Source organism: Botryllus schlosseri, chromosome 15, assembly GCF_051294905.1.
Source record: "Botryllus schlosseri isolate E-star chromosome 15, Bs_hap1, whole genome shotgun sequence".
NCBI classification, from domain to species: domain Eukaryota; kingdom Metazoa; phylum Chordata; class Ascidiacea; order Stolidobranchia; family Styelidae; genus Botryllus; species Botryllus schlosseri.
This window is the reverse complement of record NC_137250.1, coordinates 13,534,579-13,562,275: the sequence shown is the minus strand read 5'-3', so window position 1 is coordinate 13,562,275 and position 27,697 is coordinate 13,534,579. Positions and strand designations below refer to the sequence as shown.

Here is a 27,697-nt window from a genome sequence, read left to right as displayed (position 1 = left end):
GGGAATAGGTTACAGCCAGTTTATGCCTGTCATTAGGTTACTTATTAATCGTTGGCCCTGTGTGCAAACACAGAAAACTGCCTTGGTTTTTGGACTTGTAGTTACACAAGAGATATTGTCATTGTATTGGGATATTCATGTGAATGATATGATTATTGAATCGTACTAAATTCTTGCGAATACTTTGACCTCATTTTGAGACCATTTTCATGTTTGTTTGTTTAAAAGGGAGCAAGAATTCAATCCATCTTTATGATCTATTATATTTTATCATCTGTTACCTTTGTATATGCTACCAAATTGGATTAGGCCCTGGTTAAAAAGCCTACCATTGTGATATGTTTAATCTGTTGTCTTATTTCAAAATATGCAGTTGGTTCAACTCGTGCTGGGTTAGTTGATTCAAACTCCAGCAACACATTAGTCATATGGTCATAGGTTTAATAAAGGGATAAAGTCCCATGGAGACTGTACAAATTTTGGAATTTATTGTATATTAATTGTAGAAAATCGTTCTTGTTTCCACTTGCCCGGATGTTCTGCCTATTTTAACCAAGTCTGTCGGAAATTGGATTAACTGTTTGATCCCTAACACACAGTATATATACGGAAATTTACTATGCCCACTACAATTAGTAGTACTAGGCCTATAATCTTATCAATTGAGTCTTATCCTTTCCGAGGACCCAACTTTAATTTGTAGAATGGACTACGGGCTCAGCAAGTTGTCCTGTCATGTTTTGCTGTTTGATTAACAAAGTAATTATGTATTTAGTTACTTGATAAAATGAGGACAAAATTGAATTTTAAAGGGAATCATTAATTATTTATCCACAACTTGAAGTCTCATTTGTAATTAATGTTCAGACTTCAAAGGTAAATCATTTGTCATGTTTAATAGATATTGTCGGTGCTATGTTTCAGCATTCAGAAAAAATATGTCTTATGAATATCAAACTTTGTTTCAACATATCAGAATGCAGTAAAGTGTGTGTGTGCTGCAGTATACAATGTAACTAGTAACTACATATGCCTAATCTCGCATTACTATATAGGCTATCTTCTAATATCGATGATAATATTTTATGAAAGAGCCTAGAATTATACGCTGTCTTATTTTATGTGTCAGATATATCAATCCTCATATATAGGGTCTACACATACATTAAAGCAAATGATTGATAGGTCGGATGCGGCATATTGGCATTGAGCATATGCTAGTTAATTCACCCATGTTTGAATCAGTATTTCAGTGCTATGAGTAGGCCTCATTTATCGTCAGAAAGGCTAAACCGGTATCCAATGTTGTCTTCCATTATTCAATAAGGTTCACTCAATACAGGAAGTAATATAACGCTATGAAACCGGCGGAATTGATAGTCAGATAGGCCTATAGACTTGATGCGCCCGTAGTTCTGAGTGATTCCGTAATGCCTTCAATTTGTTTGACGAACTGACATAATTGTTAGGTTTGGGATGCAGAATATTCAATATTTCTTGCTTTTTCCTCTTAACCCCCACTCACAGTTGTTTGTATATTATTGATATGCCTATGATTTGAAATAATCATTCATGTATGAATCCTATGTCAATAACCCGACTTTTCCTTTATTAGAAATAGTTAGCGCTGCTCTTGTTGTCGATTGTTGACTCCTATTCATCAAGCCTGCTGTTGAGTTTTGAATTGCTTTTGGAGACACTTGACCATTCGAGTTTTTCGGAGCACAATGGCTGAAAACGGTGTTCATAAACCAAGGCTTTGTAAAGTCATCAAAGGCACGGATGGATACGGATTTCATCTTCACGGAGAGAAGGGCAAGGCGAGTCCCACTAAACTATACAGTTCTGACTTCATTTTGCATGTTGGGATCATGGCCTTGGAAATTGAAAATTTTTTCGTCTCACTTTCCTAGTTCCAACAATTCACATTGCTTTTCTTTGGATGTTGCATTAAAAGGCTCTCACACAAATGAGATATGTGTGACTTGACTTGTCAGCATTCCTATTGTCTTTGAAATAACAAATCATGATATGGTGTTGATCGAGTCAAGTCCAAGTCAGCTAGCAGAGGGTCGAGTCCGAGTCATAGTGTTTTAACTCGAGTCCGAGTCCAAGTACTTAAGTTCACTGTTCAGTTTTCAGTTCAATCCGGCTCAATCGAATTTTTTCAACTCTACACGGGTGATATAGAATGGCTCACATTCGTAATAGCCTATAGTAATTTTCCTCAGTCTTAACAGTTCTGATCCTATTTTCCAAGTATCAGGACTGATAGATGAAATTCCAATAATGCGGTATCTGTACTATTTTTCGACGTTGCAATGAAATGTCTGTCTTGGCTGTCCTAGTCTCGAGTCGGATGACTTGGTTCGAGTCATGCACGATGACTCGAGTACAAGTCGAGTCAATACAAAATTTTGCTCGAGTCGGTTCATTTTACGCATTTGAAAAAATGACTCGAGTCACCAAAAAATCTCGAGTCGAGACATGACTAGAGTCATTACAACCCTGCCGTAATGCTACAATCAAAATGAGTAACAACACTGACTACTTGGAATGAGAGTAATGGAAACCCTCTAATTTTTCTCTCGACATACCTCATGATCATGTACTTTTGTGTGCAATTTTGTTCCAAACCGAATATCACAAAGAACTGATCTCATGTCGGACGTGCCATAGGGATGAGAGAAAGCCTTTTGGCTTTCCCCGATTGTATGATTTATATGAAGTTTTACCCCCGATAACGCTATCCAGTTAGCCGACTATCTAACCGGCACTGGTTTTTCCACTTGGTAGGTCCTTGAACTGACGGTACTGATACTGAACTGACGGTACAGCGAGATTTCAATTAACATAGGATACATCTCAGTCTTGTTATCGAGGCAAATACCTCAGCCATCTCACAAATAGTTTTTCTGCTCGGCAATTAAACCTTACTTGTGTGCTTGTGGAATTTTTATGTAAAGTTGTTCTACACGCGCAAAACTGTTGTCCGATTCATGGGGGTCAGAGTGGTATACGGTCAGGTTCGGTCGGTCTGCTTAAAACCTGAAACTACGACGTAGAAGTGGATATAGTCTAAAATTATAACCACTCGAGTAAATACTGCAAGAAGGTTAAACCTACTTGAGTACTCTGAATAAGTACAAGTACGTCGTTCATCGTTACTGGCCACCTCTGATCACTCCAATACTGTGTTAATGCTTGCAAAAGTACTTTTTACTCTTGTCCTATCAAGATGCAAGATGTCAATAATATACGCAGTCAGGCTGTACAAAAATGATTTTTTGTTCAAATTGCACTGGCTACTTGAGAAAATTGCTAGGTTACCAAAAAAACGCCGCACACCAATTTTGGTGCAGTTCCAACCTACAGAGGCATTGCTATAAGAGAAAAAAGTTCTGGATTTATTTAATAGCAATAAATCTAATTTTTTTTCAAATTTTGCTGGCTACCCCATGAAATTGTAAGATTGTCTGAAAAAACAATGCACAACAAATTTGACTCACTTCGAACCAGTGGAAATGAAGTCATCAATGTTCAAAATTTGAGATATCAAATCATAGTACGGTAGTCCTGTTTACGGTGGGTCGTAGGCATATAATAAATAATAAAGAATTTGGCACCGTAAATACTATTTTTTCCAAATCCAAAATTTTGTACTCGAATAACTTTGCTTGTACTGGTTGGAATTGAGCCAAATTTTCTATGCATCGTTTTTTTCGGACAACCCGACGATTTCATGGGATAGCCAGAAAAATTTGAAATGCTGTTATATTTCTTTTTATTAAATGAATCCAAAACTTTTTCCTCTTTTAGCAATGCCTCTATAGCAGGGGTTCTCAACCTGGGGGGCGGCCCCCTCCAATACACCTCCAATACACGCGTGTTTCTGTCTTTATAGACCCAATTTCATATTTTTATTCTCTCATCAACATTCATAACCGACCATACCACCAAATAATCTGTTGGGGTTGCTAGCATCCCGGTTGGATTTTGTGATATGACGACAAGATGGGCGCGAAATTTTTCATTATCAAAAAGGGGGGCGTGTCTAAAAAAGGTTGAGAACCACTGCTCTACAGGTTGGAATTGCTCCAAAATTGGTGTGCAGCGTTTCTTTTAGGTAGCCTAACAATTTTATCAAGTAGTCAGAAATATTTTTTTTTCAAGTTCTTTTTGAACTGCCCTAATGCGCAGTGCACCACAAGTATACCAAGTAGTCTGAGCGCTAATGCGCTCCTCTTGATCTGATCTCACGTATTGTCAAGGAGATATCTGTCCGTTCCAGGTCGGGCAAAGGATTCGTAAAATTGAAGAAGGCAGCGCGGCAGAAAGCTCGGGCTTGCTAGTCGGCGACAGAATCATTTGCGTGAACGGACACAACGTGGAGAAGGAATCGCATCAGGACGTTGTGAAAAGGATTAAGGAGAAAGAAAACGAGACGGAATTGCTCGTGGTAGACGAGCAAACGGAAAAGTTCTTGAAAGTGAGCTCTGCCTGCCTGTGTCTCTGCGCCTAACTGTGTATCCTTTATGGCTTTGTTGCGAAATAATGAAAATTGGCGATTTGTCGCAATGAGAGAAAGCGCGCTACTCGCAGTATTACCGAAAATGCTACGCTACAGATCGACTTGTGATATCAGTTAAAAATACCCATAACTTCTAAAACTAATGATCAATCTATCTGAAACTTGCATTGGAAATGGATTTCTAACGTTTATGCGTTGAGCCGGGCGCAACATTTATTCGTGCAAGTCAACTTGCGTAGCTATCCAGGTATATTGAAAGTCACGCGGGATGTTTCCAAACTTCTACTGTAGACGTGACTGCGGCGGCCGCTTCAGACCTATTGTGCGCTTCCGGGGTCATCGTCGAGCGTAAATTGTGAATTCAATTCCAACCTCACTTTCGGTACACCGACAGGCACATATATTTCGAATATCCAAATTGAAAATCCTCTGGTAGTGGTATTGTACGAATTCGCGTGACTTCCTATTTGAATCGTTGTGTGTACCTTTTTTTTAATGTAAAATCGGAGTATGGGAGATAGCCTGAAATTCCGCCTACCATGCCACCAAATCGGATGTTTTGCCGAGATTTTGGAAAAACCATAGTCCGCACGTTTGATATGTTGCAGTGGCCGTTGCAATTGACAGGCGACAGCTTAGTGGTAGTTGCAGTGTGCTCCTGAATGCGCGATTCGGCGACACAATACAGATACCTCGTTACATCCTATTTCAATCCCTGGCTGATGTTTTCATGATTGTGCTCGGTTGTCGGCACTATCGCAAAAGTCAACACGCCGATGATTCATTGGTCGGAGTTTTTTTCAAGTGTCCTTTACTGATAATAGCCGTCTCGTCTGAACGAATATGATCTGTGTTCGTGACGAATGTGCACTGTGCAGTGCCCACTCCAACCCGGTGTGTGTGTGATGTATAACAGGACTCGATGTTGCCCAGGCTTGCCAAACACGCCAATTTCTGCGTCGCAATGGGATTGAGTACGGCAAGATTTTAGATTTTAGCTTTTCAGTGACATTATACGGGGGATTGTAAATTCGTATTCGTATTGCTTATTTAATCATGGGCATTTCTAGAAGTAGTAGCAGTAAACGATTTATATCTTTGGAAACTGAATGATTGTTGCTATACAATATTCTATCCAATTCTTTACTAGTTGCTGACGCTTACCCATGACGAGTGTCCGCCGAAAATATTCGGGCTCATTTCAATATGGATATACCATTCAAGTGTATATTGTCCTTCACCTCCAAGAAGCTCCTTGAATTAGAATAGTGTTTTATATACAATACATTACAATTACAATAGATATACATTATAATTTGGGCTGACCATAATCGAGTACTTGAGTGATTTCATTCCCAATTGAGTATTAGTCTTCGAGTTGGCTATTCTAATCCCAATCGTTATGAAGTCATGACAGTACGAAATATTTTGGAATATTCAAATACGCACATTTTAAACAACAGCGTGGGAAATAATATCCCATCATATATATACGGCTATTTTTCGGCAGTACTGATTTCGTTCTCCTGTGTGTAAATGCTCTATTGAAAAAGTCCATCACTTCTTCACACATAATTGGTGTTTTCACCGACGCGCGTAGCTTTGCGCTGGATGTTTGTATGTTCTGATATGATCAATCGAGGTTTCAAAGCTTCCAGTTCCAACGTATCGAAACTGTAATTATATGTGGCGATGCAATTCAGTGACAAGGGGCGTGTAGTTTCAATACTAGACGAAATCGCCTCTAGTTACTCGGCTAGATTTACTGCGTATTCGAATCGTTGCGCACAGCTCGAAGTAGATTTAGTAACGACTGCTTTCTAATTGACGGCTGCAAAGTTGTTTGGTGCCGTTCGGTGCGTTATCGATATTTCATATTGCAAGACCTATTTATTTTCACAGCCAAATAATATAGTTTAGCCGAAATATGCTGCTTTTCCCTCGCCAAATAGCAACGATGATGTAAGCGTGTGGGTGTACCAGTTAGCAATTGCGCAATCGACTTTTGGACGTGGTTTTCAACGGTGCGTAGCCCCGGCTCATGTCCGTGTACTTACTAGCAACTAGTAAGGCCTTGGAAGAATGTTACGGGCTAAATTGGATGAAGCTTTGCCGTCTGTTCCTGCTGTTAGCCGCCGTAATCCTCTCCGAGATAGTGATTCCGTTTTCCAATCAACACACCAACTCCGTTACGCCGCGCGAACAAGAACTCGACTCCTAGTTGATTTTACGCAATGTTTTGTGTTTATGACAACAGCGAAATATGTGCGGTATGCCATGCGTAATATCACCGTGATTGACGGAAAACCACGGGCCGTTGTGTACCACTCCTGCGCGTTCGAATTTCGTAGTCGCGCTATCCCAGCGGTTCCTAACTGGTATTCCGTCAGCCATTGTCAGGGGCTCCGCGTAGGTGAAGACACACACTCTGTTGGTGCGCAAGTCATTATGTGCATCAGTTATCCATAGCAACGTACTACATGTGTAGTTGAGTATTGTGGTAGAATTTTGATTCTATGACTAAAGGAAAATTCGAGATTCCGCGAAGGCTTGGAGATTAGCACAAGTGTTTCGCGGGTTATTGAAGGTTATAAACCACCGCACTATCGTGATTGTGGCTTGACACTAAGATTATGACATCGTCGCGGAGGTTAGTTATCTATAGTTCAAGCAGCCTAATTCGAAGGACATAATTATATTCAATAACGTTATGACGTCACTGTATCATTGTGTTATCAGTGCTCAATAACGTCACAATAACAATTGGTGTCGTGGACGAATCTCCTCTAATTTTCAATAACGCTTTGGTGATGAAATTGTATCGGTGGACGGTATCCTCTATCCGACCATAATTTCAGCTATCGAAATTTGTGCTATGCATCGAGTATATGAATTGAAATTATTCGATTCGTGCGGATACGCCTTTATCCACGATGTTCACCGTTTTGGTTTTCGTTCGACCGCGTGAGGAATGAGCAGAGCATGTAACGCATGCGGCACGAGGCTAGACGAGTCCGTAGAAAAACGTTTCTGCGTGAAGTAGCAATGGTCTCGTGGCATTGTCATCATATCACATATGGCAATCAACTCGCCGTGGATTTGAGTTGTCTACAGTCGCATACGAATTCTTCGTAAAGAAGCGCAACTGAAATGAAGTCGTTGCGTCCTTGCGAATGGCACAAATTTGCACTGTTTCTAATTTTTGTGTGGAGGCGGTAAAAATAGTCATCGTTGATACTCACTACTATGGTTCAAAAGTAGAAGTAGCGAGTAAGTGTGGCACTTCTGTGTACGGCTTGGTTTGTCATGATTTTTTACAATTATGTAATTTACATTACACATTGCTTCAAAGATGAATCCACACTGATTATGGAGATCGGTCACGAAGAGACCAAAAAGGTCTCGTTTAGTGAACGTAAAACTACGCCAGTAATCGAAGACAGGTCATTCAGTCGCAATGTAGATAATGTGCTTGTAATTTTAGATCATACCGTATCATCCGCGGGAGCTCAAAGTAGTCACCGTCGGTACTCAAGTAGAAGTAGAAGTAGCTATTTTCGAGTTGGTAAAAAAGCAAGCTTTGCCGAAAAAAATGAAAACTATATTCCAAGTGGAATTAGTCTGAATTCGTAACCGCTTGACTTGAGCAAGTTGGCCAAAGTAGGAGTGCATACTTCAGTGCTCTGAGAAAGTCGAAGTACTCTGACTTCACAATGTGTGTTACTCGGCCCGGAACCATAAAACGGTCGTCTGTGTTGAGTTTGAAAATTTTCGCGAATACACACATACGTCATACCCATTACGTGTTCACTCCTCCGCCAGACCTTTCTGGAATTGTCGCCGCGCGCACGGCTAACATTCCGCGTTCGCGTCTAATCGCCGGTCGAAGCGCGAATCGCTTTTATCAGTCTTAACAAGTAGACGCTGCGGTCGAATTATTTCAAATATTGCGCCTACTTAGCCGTCGTAATTGCAGGGCGCGCACCTGTCAACAATCGACTCGCCCGGGTTTTAACGTTACCGCTACTTGTGCAGGAAAAAGGCGTACCTATTACCGCGGACCTTATCACGAACGGCACGGAAGACCACGGCCAAGCGCAAGACGAGCCGAGTCCGCAAGTTGCCGAGGAAGTTACGGACGCCGCGCCCATGAAAGAAACAGATAAGGTGTGTGATTTCTGCGTGAAATAAATGAATTTGCAACAACGATATATCAGATCGCGGCTACATAAATTGTTATTTCATCAAGGGTCGATCGTACTGAAATCCTATTTTAGCGCTATGCTCACGTTGTAAATCCCATTATGAAGTCTTATCGGTGTGTTAATGGTTTGTCAAAGTCCCAGCTTTGCGGGACGGTCAGCCTTGGTCCGTTTTGTGACGCAATGACTATTTCAGCCAGCAAGTGCTGATCGGTTATAATATCGGAAAACTGATTAAAAGGTGGATGTATCCTGGGTATTGACGGAAATCTACCGATATGAATTACGTTTATGATGTATGAACTTGTTTATATTTGATTTTTACTCCGGATTCCTTCGTAAAATAAAATATGGCATGTTATGTATTACCCGGGCATTTGCTTGCATTGTCTGATTATTTTATTTGATAGAATACCATTCTCCCATCTCCATTAATGCGTCTTGCCTTGATGTAGCAGCTATTGAGAGACTGTTTTGTTGGCTATGGTTTGTATAACTTAACCATGACAAAATGTTAAGTTTCTGTCAAGGTGAGCTGTCGAGACACAAGATGAGAGAGTCAATATATCTACTGCAGGCAGTGTTTTTATTATTGGTTGTAAATATCTTGTAACTGCGGCCAGGAGTATGGTGCGATCTAATGCGGTAACGTGGCATCGATAAGCTTTTAGGTATCGTGCCGTCAGCGAGAAGTATGTTACAGTCCTGGGAGATCATCTTCATAATCGCTTATACATGGTCCATTCGCTTAGCTTACAATCCTGTCAACGCAAGCTTGATTCTGATGTGGTATTCCACGGGAGGCATACTGCGTGGCATGCGAGGCTAGAAGGGCGGTACACACAGACACGTTCTTTCCTGGAGTTGTCTTGTGACATCATAATAATGTAGACTACCTTAGACTCGACGCCATCGTGGCGCAACGTTCAATGTGAAGTGCGAATCCTTGCAATGTGCACACTATAACTATGTAACCACCGGTCTTTCGACACTATCCAACTACTTGGCGATGATCCGACCAACAAAAGATTATATATCTGAGTACAGCCCTATGCTAAAGCCTGGAGAGTGGACACTGGTGGACATTTTGTACTTACGTTTGCCAGATTATACCGGTAGTTTGCAACTTGTAAATTTTAAATGTAAATGTTCATTTCAAACGGAACTCATCACTCTTCGTAATATACTGTCACGTCACAGCGCAAGTAGATAAAATCACTAGGAGCGTAGCCTGTCAGTGCCTGGGGCGATGGGAATTTGCCAATTCTGTGGCCTTAACTAGGAGCAACCTCGTAGCGATGCCAGTGTCACAAATATACCTTTGTGTGTACATTTTTATGTACATTCGTTTTGTACGAACGGGTTTCAACGAAAACAACTGAAATTTCAGGATGGTCTATAGCGGAGTGAAGTGTTTCTGGAAGTCGACTGTCAACTCTAATAATTATATTCCAATGCCTATGCTCCTTGCCACTATGAATTAATTTATCAACGGAAGTTATAGTTTCGAAACTTTAACCCAGAACTACATCTTTATGCAGCATTTTTTCGGTCGGCGGTCATCATCATCAGAACCGGACTTGGACAACTAGAAAATTTTAAGCTTTTCTGAATTAGATTAGAACCAGAATAAGAGCTACATACTTTTTTCCAAATTAGATTAGAATTAGAATTAGAATGACACAGCTCTTTCAAATTAGATTAGAATTAGAATTAGAGCTACACTGCTTTTTTCAAATTGGATTAGAATTAGAGTGACACAGCTTTTTCAAATTAGATTAGAATTAGAATTAGAGCTACACAGCTTTTTTCAAATTAGATTAGAATTAGAATTAGAGCTGCACCGTTTCTTTTTTCAATGAGATTAGAATTACTGAATTTGCAAAAACTTGGAAATTGAATGAAATTGTGAATGGTAAATGAATACAGCAAAAATCAGTTCATATCAAATCACAGTGCGTTCCCGTGACCATGAGAATGGTTGACGCCTGTGCACCAAGCTTGGCTCGTTTTTTTACTATGCCAGCGGTCACTGCAATAGCAGCCGGCGGTCCGATTTGAGATTTTGGAAATACGCGAATAGTTTTGAGATGAAAAAATTTATTTCAGTTTCAAAGTATTATTGTTGTTGTTTCAAAATAAGGTATTCGCCTGTGCCCAACAACACTATCCCACACTAGCTGAAACGGTTTCGGCGATGGCAACAGCATTCCATCGATAGAGAGTCGTCAGATATCAATAGCACAAGAATATTGCCTTGACGTGCAATGGCTCAGATACTGCCAAGACGCAGACGCTTAGAAAACGGCATAGGACGTCCCTACAAGATCAATCTCAAGGATGAGATGGTCTTTCAGCTAGAACCATGTCTGGCTATCCCCAATATCGATTCATTGGTCGTTGGAAAGCGTTGTCGGGTATCGTGAGCAACTCATAGTTAAAAATAAAATGACTTTTATGATCATAATACTTCTTGTTGTTATTGTACTGGTTTAATAAAATATTAGGGTACTTCTTTTGCGGTAACCATGCCATGAGCATCGCCCATGTTAGTCAGAAGGGTGTTAACCCAACGTAAAGTTTTGAAAACGTGAATGCTGATCGCAGACGCAGACTACAAGCTATTATGCTTGCAGGCTATTATTCGTCCCAATAACCATGTAAGTAAGGCGATGGTATCTTGACACTGGATATCCCTGCGCGAGAGGAATATTCTTGTTAACTCGCTGCAAAATAACGCGGTCAAATAGGCATTTGAAGGAAAACAATGAATTAGATTAGTACTAAAGTTAGAGCATAAGGACATTTCATAAATTGGATTAGAATTAGATTACTGGCATTTCGCTCTAATTTAGTGAAATTAGACAACTAGAATTATCTAATTGTCCAAGTCTGATCAGAACACCCAATCCGTACCAATGTTCTATACTCACTATAACTGTTGAACCGACGACGATCTCGAGGGTTCCAGCCACCCCACATCGTATACGCCGACTGTATTGGGTGCAAAATGTGCGTAGGCTCACACTACATGTTTTCGAAAGTATTTAAAGTTTGAACAATTATGGCATAATTATACAACGTTTGAAAAAACAAACACAATGTTTTTTTAAAGGCATTTGTTTGAAACACTGTTTGTTTTGAATGCAACCCTAACTACAAAGCGGCGCGCGTTATTAGTGGAAAAGACGTATCTGTGAAGTCGTGAAAAACCCACAGTTTTGTCACAAAGTGATATGAAGTAGGTATGGTCGGAAACGGATATTATAACACGTGACAATAGAGATAATTCCAAGTCCCTCGCAAACTGCGTAGATATAGTGACTGCTTCCAAGCAGTACCCGTTAAATTATGATGTGACAGTGTTGGCGCGCGAGTTCGCATCAGAAAAATTCACGGTTCGTTCCATCCCTGAAGGATTGCTCGCGCCATCCATCCGTCATCAGTTAGCACACACCGTCCTCATACATTGTATTACCGTGATTTCGGTCAAACCGCAGGTAATGTCAACATTAAAATGTGGCGTTTCCCAAACGGCGGCTTTTGTTGATTTTTCCCGAAATCGCGAGCAACGAGATGTCATCATTCAATATTTTTAACCGCCCGCTTTTATAGGAAATCTGGTAGCGCGTAAGTGATGTTTGTTGTTCCTACAGCCCGCACGGCTCGTACATCGCCACCCCACTCTCTTTATGCTTTTGATGAAAATCGATATAATCTGGGCTCCGTGCTCATTACATTAATTCATTGCGTCGAAAAGATTTTGCGATTCATTAACGAGCGCTTACGCCGTTCAACTGAGGCTGATGGCGGCGGTAAAGGGGTTGAAGCAGGTTCTTGCGTCGTTATTGTAATGAATCCGTTCCTCTCGCGTGAGCTTTCGGGTCGATGGTTGCAATTAGTGTGTAAACGATATTTTGATATCTATGTCTTCGAGATTGTTGGCTTGTGATTTTTGGATCGGGTTACGATATTCGACGCTGAGTTTTCGAAATTTTGTAGGAAGATCGAGAAGGGCCGGTCAAAATCGAGTCAAGCGATCGAATATTGCTCATTATGGCTTCATATTAGTGTGGATAATGTGGATACTTCAAAAATAATATACCCTTTTCCTTTTCTGCCACCACAAACCGAAGAATGCAAGCTCTGCAACATTTACAGGAAATTTAGTATTTTTTCGATCATCCATATTTCACTGCGCTTTGTGACAATCATTACCGCTATGGTACGTATCATGTCTCGTAAAAGTGTGAGCATTAACCCGTTTCGGAGATATATAATCAATGAATAATGAAGTTACCCCGTCACCGACACTCCTGTGTCGAATTTATGCTCCGTTTTCGGTATCCAATCTGTTTGTAAAAGCACTTTCTCAACTATAAGGGGCTGGAAAGCTACGAACTGAACAAAATTCCACGAGTGTCGGTGAAAATGTAAGTTAACGTGATTCGCAATGAGTGACCTAAGAACTAGGAGTGGTATTCTCCAACCACCCCAGTGGTTCTCAAACGCTTTTAAACACGCCCCTCTTTATGATAGTGCAAATTTTCGCGCCCCCTCTTATCGCCATATCACAAAATGAAACCAGAATGCTAGCAATCCCAGCGGATAGTTTGATGGCATGGAAGGTTATGACTGTTGATGAGAGAATCCTCAAATATGAAATTCGGACTATACGCAGAGCAATACCTTTGTGTCGGAGGTAAATCGCGCGAAGCTATGCTTCCACGCCCCCCAAGTTTGAGAACCGCCCGACAACCCTACTGCAATGTATTACATTGCGTGTGAAAGTTCCAGCGTGTATTCCATTCTCCTGCTGCTTCTCGAATAGCAGCAGCGACTAATGAGATGTCGCAAACTACTCGCTTGTTGTGATACATTTCTTGCATAGGATACGATATAGGTGTCTGAAAACGGTCATTGCCGCACAGTATCACTCCGCTTACTCCCGTTCCATTCGCGAACGGAGTCCTGATTAGGGTTACCGTATTTTGGGATCCGGGGAGGAGGACACTTTTAATAACCGCAATAGTTACATTACCCGACTAAAAGACTACTGTTTCTCCAACTTTTACGTGAAATCCTGTTGTGTTGACTAAAAAAGGTCATTTATCCAGTCCTGCTCCCGAAGTCCCGCCAGAACGTACCCGTACAGATTCCGCGTGATTTGTGACGGTATTTCTGTTGTCTGGCCTTTAGCCTGACTCTTAAAGCTATAAAGCAGGGTTGTAACCAAGTCACAAGGTTCCGATTCACAAGTCAATCTCACTGGTACAGTTTTGACTGGAGTCAAGTCCGAGTCCAAGTCAGCTGGTAGAGGGTTGAGTCCAAGGCCAAGTCATTTTTTTCAGTTTTCAGTTCAATCCGTTTCAACCCATTCTTTTCAACTCTGCTCGACTGATATAGAATTGCTCGCATTCATAAATAGTAATTTTCCTCAGTTTTAACAGTTTCTGGCCATATTTTCAAGTATCAGGACTGATGGAAGAAATACCTATAATGTGGTAACTTTACTATTCTTTGAAGTCTTGACCGTCCTAGTCTAGAGTCATATGACTTGGTTCGAGTCATACGCAATAACTCGAGTACACGTCGAGTCAATACAAAAATTGACTCGAGTCAAGTCGAGTCACCAAAAAATCGGGGCTCGAGTCATAACAACCCTGCTATAAAGCTGGGAGATTTCTCAAAAAGGGGGTAGTTAGTTGTCCCATTCCTTTATGCTGTGGTTCGAGTACTATCCATTATTTCAATGTCGTCTCCCTCCACTCCCTACTACCGTGCCTAGCCTATTGCTACACGTTCGGGATGCTGTAATACGACCAATCGAGCTTTCATTATTATTAAAACTAGATTCGGATTCTAGTGACTGCTACTGGTAATTCAGATATTTGTGCTGGAGTGTGTGATCTCAACTCTGGTGTTAGCTCAAATGCCCATTGTATGATGGCAATTGTCTTCTACTCTCAGATGTAGGGTAGCATCCAATTTCAACGCGCGGCATGTCACCAAAATATCCGAATTTCGCGAATTGAATTTCGTCCGGCTTTATAATGTTACGAAGTGCGATACGTTCCGAATTGCCAATAAATAGAGCAACTTGCGTATACTGTGTATGCTGGACATTGAACGTTTCTATGGAACCCCTCTTCTTCATTCGCTGAACGTTAAGCCATCATTCATGAGTGTCATCGACATTCCGAAAACCGACGTCCGCTTGGATCGATTCCTTAGGCTATACGCTTTATCAGCTGCCGCCAGCTCTTGGCGCGTGAACGAAATATGGCATTTCTTTTGTATTTGAGGCTTGGGGTCGGTGCTACTTATGCCGATATGTTCCAGGCTTCGGAACGAAATATAGCTGTGCACTGCCTGCGATAACTCGTGTAATGTATGCGACGTGATGTAGAGCGGAACGCTCGCAATTCCGAGCGACGGTCCTTCGTTATCAAAATTTCGGGCGCGTTACTCGAAATAAATAGGCTCTCAAAACTTGACTCGAATCGTTTTGCCCATTTTTGAATATGACGTCATGTGAGGCAATAATTACCCAACAGTTATCGTACATCGCGGTGGCTTTTATGCGGTCATGAAAAAATCACACCATCACGCTTGATCAAAATAAATTTCATTATTGTATGCCGTGCTTTGTGACAATTCTCTCTCGTTGATACAATTAGTCGCAAGTCACGAGAATCGTACAATTTCGGTACTTAAAAATATCGGTTCTCACTCTTGAATCCTTGTGGAAAATAATGGCAAATGACTATGGTTTAGCCTCGTGATATCTTTGTGTTCAGTGCAATCCGTTTATTGAATTTATGTCGTGTGGATAGTTTCGCAAAGTAAAACTTTTGTGTTACGACAGCGAGGCAATATTCAGTTCTCGAAACCGCGATAGTGAAATATGATCATCAAATTGACAGCTGGCAGTCTATGATGGGAAACCTTAAGTCGTGACACTGTCAGGGCGGTGCTTCAGATCGCCCCGCCCCTTTAAGGCCACGCGCAGCACCCAATGGACAATTGGCCATGTATAATACGGTCGATGTAAGTAAGGATTTTCCAGATATGTCAAGTAATTTGATGTACAAATCTGCGTCGCAGAGAAGCGCTGGAATAATTATGCCTAGAATTCCGGAAATTTTTTTAATGACCTAGTATTTTATAACGTTTTTTGTCTACGTCTCGCAGTACATAGTATGATATATTATCGAGTTCGTATGATCAAAATATTTACTGCATCAAATCATAGAATGTATTTGGAACTAAATATAGACTGGGCGAAGCGGGTCGTAGCGAAACTACTATCCCGGTTCCCGAGAACTTGATACATCGCGCAACCTGATGTGGCATGGACTCGACACTTTCCGTGTATAATAGAATGGGTACCTACCTGTATGATTTTCTGAGAGGCTATCCAACGACAATGGCTGCAAAATTTTTTGTTGCGATTTAGTGATACCAAATCATGGTACTGATGTAATCGATGGCGACTCTTGTATGTGTTATATATGTCTTCTTATTTTTTATTATGGTCGATATATTTTGTTATCTTGTGGCGATTATAGATCGATAAGCGTCACTCGTTAATCGCTTCTACTGCGCATGCGTAAGATACGATCATTAGGCAATGCTCACAAGGCGTGTGACAGTGCAGCCGGTGCGATGGATTGCATGCAATTCACGTAACCATATTTCCGCCAGCATTTGTGAGTTATGGCGTATGCGAGACGTTTGATTCGAATGCGGAAGTCACGCTTCGTCATCGGAAACTTTTATCGAATTGCAGTGCTTCCGAAAATATTACGTTAGTATTAGTTGCAATATAGACAGGCGTTCATGAGCTCTCGGCGTATTAGCGCAGGAGGATTGCCTGAGAGTTTCAGGTGGTTCGTGGTACATTCGTTCATCATACACGTTTCCGACAGTAGATATGAAGTGGTTCAGCAAACTGTAACGAACTAGACATAACCAAAAGTTGCCGCTCGAGTAGTATCGGTATGGGTATATCATATATTAAATTTATCAGCATCTAAATCTGGTTTCTTAACCTACTGCGACTTAGTCGGCTGTTTTTTTTTCGTGCTTTACCGTTTGTCACTAGTGTGTGTGTGGAAGTGGAGTCCGGCGCTCGTTAGGTCATTTTGCGCAGTGGTCGTCAACCGGTGGTCCGCGAGGGGCCCTGTACTGGTTCGGGAAAAGTTCGTGCACTTTTGCACAGTGGTCAAGATCACTAATCAGTAGGGCGGTTTTTTTTTTACCTAAAAAAAGAAAATTTTGACCTAAAAAATCAAAATTTTGACTTTTTTTTACCTAAAAAAACTGAATTTTGACCAAATTTTGACCTAACGTATGCAAATTAGGTGTTTTCCCAAATAATGTCAAAATTGTACCAGTTATCTACATTTCCGGTTGTAACTGACTGTCCCAACGAAGTAGTTTGGCCTGAAAAAACGTTTTTGGCTTAGAAACAGGCGACTTTGTACATATAAAAAACAATATTTTACCGAAATCTGGCTCTATGAAGAATTCCAGTGGTTGCAATACGTATTATGGCGGAAATAATTAAAAAAAATTGTAGTACAACGAGAGATACTTTCCTATATTCTTGTGTAAAAAGTGCATGTCCTTACTTGCCAAGGACGTTCAACAGCAGCAGTTGGCTGACAACACTCAAGTTGTGCAATGTGCATACACTACTGGTGACGCAATATGTTGCTTCATTCTGACAATGTTGTCTATTACAATTTTTGATCATGCGCTTCTCAATATAAGAATGATGCCCCAGTTAGGATATTGCGGTACGTTGACCATTGACCGTTGATGATTCAGTATGAGCACTGCTCATTGAGCAGACAATGCGCCGTGTACAACAGTAGGCCGATAAAGTAGACTACAAGCTGTAAAATATCAAATGATACGTTCACAGACACTGCAAAATCTATGATACAAACGAAATAAAGACTTTATGAACAATTTTGACAAATTTTGACCTAACGCTACAATTTTGACAAAATTTTGACAAATTTTGACATGTCAAAAAAAAACCGCCCTACTAATCAGAATTTATAGAGTATCAAGTTTTTTTAATCGAAACATATTTGTTACTCTCTTTCTGTGTAGTGTACACCCTTTGCTGAATGAGATACAATCAATTTTCAACGTTCAACCGGGGCCTACGATATCGTAAGCCCCGGTTGAACGTATTTTTGAACACCGGTCCGCAAAAATTATTTCATTTTGAAACTGACCCGCAGAGCAAAAAAGGTTGCATATCCCTGATTTAGGGCAACGTTTTGTATGTTGCGACATCGCTTTTTCGATAATTGGTAGTAGTCCATCTTCCGCGTGGGAGTCACTAAATTATACTCTCATAAAGTTGAAAATGACGTAATTGTCACGCATCTACATGATACATTCCGCATCGTGAGTTGCGTGCGTGGTACAGGAATTGCTGGGCAGATCTTTCATTTTCACGCTTGTCGCGGCAATATAACTGATCTGTTGGTGTGTGCCACATTTCATCTTCTGAAATATGTGTTCCGATGTCTTCGTTGAATGTTGAATGCTAGTGGTGTGCGATGTGATCGGCGTCGGACTGTATAGGCTATAAACGCGCACTTCGCGTATCTATTTCTGCACGATATGACATTCATAGCACGGCCCAGATCGGATTGCATGCCACGATTGGCGTTTAACTGGTCACTGTAGTCAGTCATATTTGTGAGACTCATTTTCTAATGATGTGTATGACAATGAAATCGTCACACATGTAAACAACAAGTGTGCAACAATAGTCTTATGGTGAGGTGTTGACTTTTGTTGGTATGCTAGCATTTTGCAGAGGTTGTGTAATGTAGCATCTTGAGATATGCCTTCTCTTATGCACTCAGATAAATTCAGATCACCGCAAATGCCAGGTTGACTCTTTCGTGGTACATGCATTCGGTATATGTCTCGACATTTTGAAAGCTTTTCTAATCTAATAGTCGAGCACACGTCCACACCCGTTTCAAACTTTTAGGAAACGATTTTAGTTCACGAGGTTATACTGTCGCAGTGTCGCTTATCTTCCGAAACACCGTTGCAATGTGCCGGTCGTGTGGGCGATTGTTCGCAAGTGGCCGTGTTTTGACCTGCGTGTTTTGCGTAGTAATATGGTAAACAGGTCAAGCGAGTTGAGATGATTTACTTTATCAGGCATATTGTTCCATCTACTTGCATCTATATATTCTGCGATATCGAAATATTTTTGGATAGGAATCGTAATAGGTCGGTCGCTTTCGAAGTAATGCCAGATGCTTTTCGTCAGCACAACTACTGTTAACCATTTTCGCACTGCCAGATGACTGGTACGCACCTCTCTGTGCTTGGGATCAGACGACCCAAATGCGGGTCCAAGTCCTTTCAAATGTACTAAACTTTGGTCAGACAGTGATTTTTAGTGACTTCATATCCACTGTTGTCATGTGATATCGAATGTTTCAACTACTTTTCACGATATAGACTTGATTTCCGAATGAGTTCAGGGGACAGCGGATTGCTCACGGTCGAGAATCGGTGTGCCCGTGTGTCGCGTTACGTCCAGCTGCATTATTTATGACATAAATGCTCGAACTGATTGTTTGCCATTTCTCTTCCTTAATTATTTATGAATAAGACGCAATATCAAAGATAAATTGACAAAGTCGTAGGAAGGCACCGTTCATCTCAGCTGGACTGAAGAAAACATGAATGTAGGTAATTTATTGAATGGATCTCTGAAAGTGGTATTAATAGAAAAGTAGATGCAACATTGTGGCATATGACATTATTTCCATACTGTCGGTAGGATGCCGGTATAGTAATAGGCAATCCTAATCCGTCACATATCCATTGTGACGTCGTCAAGCATATGACGTTGCAAGTCTCACTATGAGGTACTGTATTCACTACACACTCTTTGAACACTGTCTCAATTATTACCTGGTTGCCTGCTGACATAATTATCTCAATAGCGTCATATTGCGATCAAGCTACCACCTTGCCATAGTTACTGTAACTCTGTTATCATAAAAACATTAATTTGTAACGTGCCAATATGTAAGTAGATATTGATATTCAAGTGATACGTGGCATATGAATAATTAATGCATGTTGATAGCTGTATGGTTAGGCCTCTGATGTCTGCCCCATTTCAAGGTCAAAACTTGTTCATTAACGCTAGAGCGCTAGTGGTTTTTACCGCTGCCGATATGGCGATGTAGCGTTTAAGTGCACGCCACTGCAGATTGGCCATCTTATGTAAAGTGCGGATAAGTGTCACAAGTATTTGCGGTATGTTTGTCACCGTATCCTATTTGCTGAAGGTCGACATGCGCATGGTTGCCAAAGGTTGCGTTTGTTTTACTGGGAAAGCGTATGCGAAATGCCATCATGTAGCGATTGGAAATTATTATGTCCGGTGTCCAGTGTCCACTAGCGAATTTAGATGACGTATTGTGTCTGCGTAACGCACAGCCTGGTGGCGGAATTTTTCCTTCCGGATCCGGTTATGGGTTCAGTTCCGAAGTCGTTAATTCTTGATTCAAATAACGAATTTGCGACGGAGATATAAATCTCATGTCCTGGTGTCGTTTTTACGTTAGTCATTGATAAAAGACTGACAATTTGAGCATACAGTAGCCGTGTATTTATGATTATAATTCCATGGTCGCTGTTTGCGTGTGTCGCCGAATCTATTTGCAGCTTTGACATTTCGTAAAGTATCGATATCTGCAGGCAGCGATCACGTGATACACTTCTATTGCGCACGCTTCTAGATATAAATGCAGAAATCATAATTCTAGAAAACTTTGTAACGCGCACCGCCAAGGGCAACTGTCTAGAACCGCTGCATGTCAAAGTAAATTCCCGCGCTTTTGATAGGGATGTGCATTGCGCAAAGGAATCCGGAATCAGGCATGCCGAAACGAATCAACAGGAATAATCACAATGTTAAACTGATAATACTTGGTATTTCGTAATTAGACACAGCTCGCACTAACAGTGCTAACTGTTAGCTGGTTTGTGAGAGTGCTCGGATTGGGAAAGTCTCCGTTGGCCTCCGAATCGGGCGTGTAAATAAATAGCTTTAAGCTCAGCAACTACGTCTATTCACGAATACTACTGCCACAATGCGACTGTGACGCTGCCGTGTCGTATAGGTTTCATGATAATTTCCGAATTCGTTCTACGCTTCTTAGTTCTCCATGTGCGAATCGCTTTTGCATTATCGACTCGTGTCCCGCTGTGGATTTCGCTAGTAAAAACTGTATTGAAAATTAGTGTTTCGATTCGATTGAGCAACATTTTGAGCATTTGATTCCAATCAGCTGGCACTGAATTGTTGCCCATTCCTAATTTTTGATGGCATGTAATCAATCATGTCACAGTGGAATATGTATCCACTTCCTCTCTGAAGTTTGGTACTCTCGAATTTCCATTGTGGTTACACCCACGGTGGCCTACGATTGATTTATAGACTGATAGTTTACTTGGCCATGTCGAATCGTTATATATGAGGTCAACGTACAATGTACATTGTACATGCCCTAAGAAATAGTCAATCTGTGATAGTGTGAGGACAAATTCGCAAGTGGGATAATGCGTCGCTATTCTTAGGCACTCTTGAAAATCACCGCTCTACTACTCACTAGGATTGCCCTGTAGACTTTCGCTTTTTTCAACTATATCCGGGACTGCCCTATCTGTAATGAAACTTCACTGCCGTTTCTCTATTATTATATGCATACAATATACTACATACAGTGAAGCTTTGCACCAGTTTTGCGTTGTCCCGTCTGGGCTTAGAGGTGCATGTTTCTGATACATTGTGTATCCATTTCATGTGAAGATCCTCTATTCCTTGCAGACCGTCAACGGCAAGCCGTCGGCCGAGACGCGGCCCAGGCTTTGCAAGTTAGAAAAAGGCACGGGCGGCTACGGGTTCAATCTGCACAGCGAAAAGGGCAAACCCGGACGCTACATCAGGTCCGTTGACGCGGGCACGCCGGCAGAAGCTGCGGGAATGCTTGCCGGCGACAGAATCATCGAGGTGAGCGATAGTTTGCAGTTCTAGGTTTCCGTTAATAGGGTCGAATAGTCAGTGACGATAATATACGCTTTCATATACGTTCCTGCCTGGACAATGAATCGTGTGGGAGTATTTGGTTGTGTTAAGTGTGCGCCATGCGCCATGTCATCAGTCATTTTGTTCCAGTAGCGAAGATACGCATCTTGAGCAATTTTCAACCTTACATTTTCTACTTTCGCTTCAAGTAGTTATGAAATGTCTACTTCTATCTGTAATTGAATGGAAATTTACGGCTTTCCTTCTACTTGAGCACCAACGCCTTGACCAGCTTTGTATAGTGTATACGGTAATGTGCCTTCACTTATCTCTACTTTCAACGCGTATCTGCGCCTGTGTTAGTGTAACATCGAATACCTGTTTCGCGTTGGTGTAGTGTACTACAAGCTTGCATCCATTACCAGCCGAATCGCAGCGTTGAAGATCGCTTTTGTTTTCTTGGTACACGCCTCTAACTGGCCGGCGACTGCACACGTATCAACCCTTTTAAAATTGTCGGCATACCTTCGCGCGTATAATGCAACGGCAGGGGTGAGATTGCCGTATTTTCGGCGTGGTTGCGTTGAAACCGCCGGGCCGTGACTTTGGATTAACTGTGGAGTTTCAAGTTACGTAATGTAGTGATTAGTTGTGATGTAACACTTTGTCGGATACTCGCGGTTGGGGATCGCGGTAACTATCAAGTTATTGATATTTTGCTTTTATCTATGTATTATGGGAGATTTTCCCGCCTCCCGCGTTACTGTGTTCTATAGCAACAGTTCACAACCTTTCTAGGCAGGGACAGGTGAAATTTCAAAACACATATTTCGGACCGGGAAACCTTCGAAATTCTGAATTAACCCGCAATGTGATCGCAACAAACGTATACATCTCGGAAGGAAACATGAAAAACTTCAATTTAATAATAAGTTTTATGCTGCCTTTTCGATAATTCTCGCGTTACACGTGGTTCTGTTAAAGCTTTTCTGCAAGGCGATGTTCTGTTAAAACCATGAACTTGCCTTTGATTGTTTCGTTTCTTTTGAAAGAATCGCCACTTTGCTGTTTCCTAGATTATATTATTATACTGGCAAATGTGGTCAAGTTTCACCGCCGAGATTTAACTGACGAGTTGTAGGCTACTTTTAAACAGCTGTGACGCACCGGTAAGCCAAGGACAAATTAGGAACTCTATATTGCGACGCGGTGAGGAAAAATGCGTAACAAACTTGCGAATCAACTTAAAATTCGATATTTCATTTCTCTAATTAACGGACAAGCGTCCAACTTCATACATGTTGCAATTTTGATAAAACTAATTGTAATAGACCATTGAAGATCTCTTGCTGACGATTGCCCCTGACAAGTGTGAGGTGAAAATACTCTGGTATGTTTCTAAATGAATATACGATTCAAATGTACACTGCAGTTATGCACCTCCAAGAGTATCTTATAATAATTGTGATATATTCGGAGGAGCGGCGGTTGAGAGGCGCTGCTCCATAGGCTTAGGAGGCCAGGATAAAAACCGATATCAACGGAATTGGTCAAGTACATTATACCAAACTCCGACGCGGCCAGGTGCTGAAGTTTGTGGTTTTGATGGTGTATTTTTCGTTTGTTGGTGGTATTCATGGCGTTTGTCAACTACTGTGGTCATTTACACCAGGCCAATTTTCTTTATTTTGTTCCGTAGATGCCGACTTCAAGCACGGCCCACTTGTAGGCTTTTTAAGACACCGCGTGCGCGGATCAGGTGGCCAGGAGGAGCGTAGATAAACATCCAACATTTGCGAAATCATTTTGTAAGATATGGCACAAATCGTGTGTGACGTAACCGCGTTGCTGAAATTTTATGAACGTACGTTTAAATACGTGTTATATCGTCGGGTGTTGAGATCTGCTGGATAGATGTTGACATTGTCGGCCGCGCGCCGTTGCACCTTCAGCGTCGCCGGAAATTATTTTGATAGACGCCCGGCCTTTGTGCTGAATGAATAAGTCGGGCATTTCGCCGCCAGTTTGATATTCGGCGATTAGCGCCGCTTCTCCATACTTCCGAGGGCGTTACGTAAATCCAGGGCATTGTACGCACCGTCTGTGCTTTGTTGAAGATAGTCTATAGGCGTGTCTCGGCGAAGAGAGATGTTTTATAACGCGCTCATTTGGGTCACAAGTCGTTCGTTGTTAAATGTATCTTATCGTTAAACGGTATGTCCAGACGCGGTAGACCCGGGCGTGTGTTGAAATATACCGCTTTGAACCCTGTCAAAACTACTTCAAGTGGATGTAGACAACGAAAGGTTTTCCATGTGTAACTTCAGCGGCCATTGCAAGCCCAGGGGTGGATTTGGGGGGTCTGAACCCTTTCAATTTCAAACTCGAAACCCTGTCCTTTTGAATTATTTCTTTGCATTTGCAACTCAGAAAATCGTATAGCCAGTTGTTAGGTACGGTAGTTACGTGTTAGTTCAGGGATGGACAAAGTGCGTCGTTTTTTGCGGCCCCCGAAATCCTAAAGAAAAATATTGATAAAATGCGCACTAAAAATCGAGTTATTGCGGCGACTTGATTAAACTTTTTCCTAATATATTTCACTATGAGAACGACAAATTTTAGTATTACTATGATGAATATTTCTTATTTTTGTTGCTACCGCTATAGCCTGACCTCAAGGCCCGCGCATTTTTGAAGGTTTCGCTCGCTAAACATCACAGAAAGTCATAACAGAAATGACATACTTCGGTTCAGGAGCGGGATTTTGAATTGGAAACTCCAGCAAGTTTATTACTTTTGGTGCTGTGCCTGGAAAAACCAATTCGCGCGTGTACTAGGTAGATTCGTCCTCGATATGTGTAGATATTATCAATATATTGTATAGTAACGTATTTCAAGGTAACATGGTTATGATGCTGTCAGCATTTCCACCCTGTTGCAAGAATCGGCACAAGCGACTTTCATCGTTAATATTGACAAATTGGTTATTGAGGACGACTGGCTTATGAGATCTTGCCAATATGTCTGACGCGTGTATTTAGTTTGTTTTAAATATACAAACGCATTATCTCCATATTTCCTCGGTCACTATATAATTTGATAATATTATTGCGTTTTGGCTTACAATCTCTATTCACTGCAGTGCGGCCCGCGAATTGATTCAGATGTTGAATGCGGCCCGCGACTCGCGAGCCAAAAAGTTTGTTCACCCGTTTCAGTTGGTTGAGGATTTTTAAAGGTCGTTCGTTCTAGTTCTAGTTGCTAGTTCTGAACAGTGAGTAGTCTTAATTCTAGTTCTAGTTGCGCAATTTGAAAATTCAGTAGTTTGTTCAAGTCTGCCGCCTAGGCCTAGGCGCCTACACCAGACCCGTGGTTTTGAAGTAACGATGTCGCGCGCATCGCGTTGCCTACCAACTGAGTTTTTACCCGAGAGAGAGCTCGACATCGCCAACTAGCGGCCACCGTTTTCGCTTCCAGGTGAACGGCGCGAACATGGAGTACGAGAAGCACGCGAAGCTGGTGACCGCGATCAAAGAGTCTGGCGATTCTGTCTCGCTGCTCGTGGTGGACCCGGCCACTGACGACTTCTTCAAGAGCTGTGACGTCACTCCGAGCGAGACGCACCTCACTGGGCCGCTGCCGACTCCCAAACCTGCCAAGGATGGTGAGAAACGAATGTATATTTCGCGGACATGCAACTGGACAATTGAATCGAGTACTGTGGAGTAGAATTGAAGTAATCAGTGTCAGTTTATTATCATTTCCATCATTTCAAAACACCGCAACACTGCGATACAATGAAAAGATAAGGAGGTGTCAAAGAGACTTGGGGTAGTCTTTGAGATCAGACACCCACCTAAGCCTAGGCGATGTACATTGTACATAAGAGGCATGCACGCTGAATGGAAAGGAATAAGGGATAACATGAACGACAAGTGATGAAAATGAATGACACATGCGTCGATAAGGGAGGTTGATATGTCGGATTGTGGGTCGATAACCTTGAGAGCTGACTAGTAATCTAAAGCATAACCTCATGAATAAGTAATGCAAGTAGCACTCTGAAAGTAGAAGTACGTCGTTGTTGACTACTTCTGAATCTAAACCAAAACCAGATAGTAGGACAAAATGAAACGACTTCGTAGCGGACCTCCATTAGCTGACCGTGTGCCGTTTTTGTGATGAGGTAGCTTCTAAACCTTGGGCGGGCAACTGGGGCCTACAGTCATAGGGCCCGGGGCAACTTCTCCAGTTGACGGGCCAAATCAGCGAAAATGAAGTACTTGGCGGGCCGGATTCCGGAATCATTACATAAATTGCAGATTTATCCACCTGTACAAGGAATAAATAATTTAATGTATTCTTTAGGTTAAAAGCATGAGACCAAAAACAGTGTTCAATGAATTTATTAAGGTAATGTATTTCGATAGCTGTTGAAGTCAATGAGACATCTGTGGTCGACCAAAGCTTTTTAAACAAATTCTTTGAACTCTGGCTGCATGTCGTATGTAGAAACCCTTCGTAAAGATTGCACGTGAAAAGCAGTTAAATTGGATGCAGTTTCTCTTTTTAATGTTTGTGGTCGAAAATGTTTGCTTGCAAATGTTCATTATTATGTAAGACCGGAAAGTGTATGCAGGCCGCTTGAAATCCTACCACGGGCCGTATGTCGCCCGTCTCTTTTCTAACCTGTTGTGTTGCGCTTTCAGAGGAAAAGCCGGAAGAACCGGACCTTTTGACGATGGACCTGACCATGCTCAAAGAGAAGCACAAGTCCAAAAAGAAGAAGGCGCCTGTCAGCGATTGGCAAAAGCGACGCGCCATGTTCAACGAGTTATAAACGATCCCACCACGACTCCGAATCTCTAATCATGACATTTAGTAAAGCCCCGCCCGAACGGACAAGACAGTGTTGTTTGTTGCTGCTGCTCACGCTGATTGAGAGTATTACATTGTGCCAGGGTCAAAATTTTCTCTTTGATTTACAGCCAATCTCGAGTAGCGAAACATTTAGTTAATCGCCTCAAACGATAGACACCTAATCTACGGATGGATGCGTAACTCGTGCCTGCTCGGTTGGGGAAACATGCAATTAGCAATTTCTGGTAGATTCTTAAACAGATTAAGTTGAGCTATAGCTTGCTACCGGGGCTTTAAATTTAAAATAACTGGTCCTTAACGAAAGCTACTATTGCGCCGATTCCGAAAATATATATTGTAATCATGTCCGGGTAGTGGAACTCTTCCAAAACTACACTTGAAAGCGGAAATCGGCATTGTTTGGCCACAATATTATGAATGACTTAACGCATCTCTCCGTACGTTCATTATCAGTCACGATCGGTTTGAGTATATATTTTTTTATTGCAAAAGTATTGGAGTTATTCCGGCACGTCACCAGGAGCAATTGGATGAGAAGAACATGGCACAATCGGATGTTTTTTGCTGCGATGGTAGCGTAACGTGCGCACTGCGCAGTGATCTGCTGCCGGTTAAATTTTAACAGAAGCACTAGTTCAGCCAACGGTACAAGCAAAGGCTGCGGGACTTTTCGCTATCAAATGCACGCGGAATTGGCGCGGGTTTGTCGTTGTGATTGACGCGAATCGGCCGAGTACATTTTCCGACCTTGGCGCTAAAGCTACCCGCTTTCCGAGTATAACGTATCTGATTGGTCCAATCGCCTCCAACGCCTCTGTATTCTTGTATAGAACTAATTATTTTCCTTTTTTTGATAGATCGTAGAACTCGATGGGTTTAGTGCTATGATGTGACGTCTATAGCGTTTTCGTACAAGCGCTCACTGTAATTTGTCATTATCTTATTTCGATGTGCTTTCTGTTCTATTTTAGATTAAAAATCACGACAATG

The 27,697-nt window shown here is 41.6% G+C and overlaps 1 protein-coding gene across 1 annotated transcript; it reads left to right on the top strand.

Annotated features, from left to right (window-relative positions):
• Positions 1-1,588: 1,588 nt before the first annotated feature.
• Positions 1,589-27,697, top strand: LOC145458084 (Na(+)/H(+) exchange regulatory cofactor NHE-RF2-like). The gene is made up of 6 exons (XM_080336398.1): positions 1,589-1,820; positions 4,292-4,489; positions 8,567-8,698; positions 21,629-21,811; positions 25,304-25,490; positions 26,536-27,697. The coding sequence occupies exons 1-6, from the start codon at positions 1,728-1,730 to the stop codon at positions 26,664-26,666; spliced, it is 924 nt and encodes a 307-aa protein (XP_080192524.1). The 5' UTR covers positions 1,589-1,727; the 3' UTR covers positions 26,667-27,697.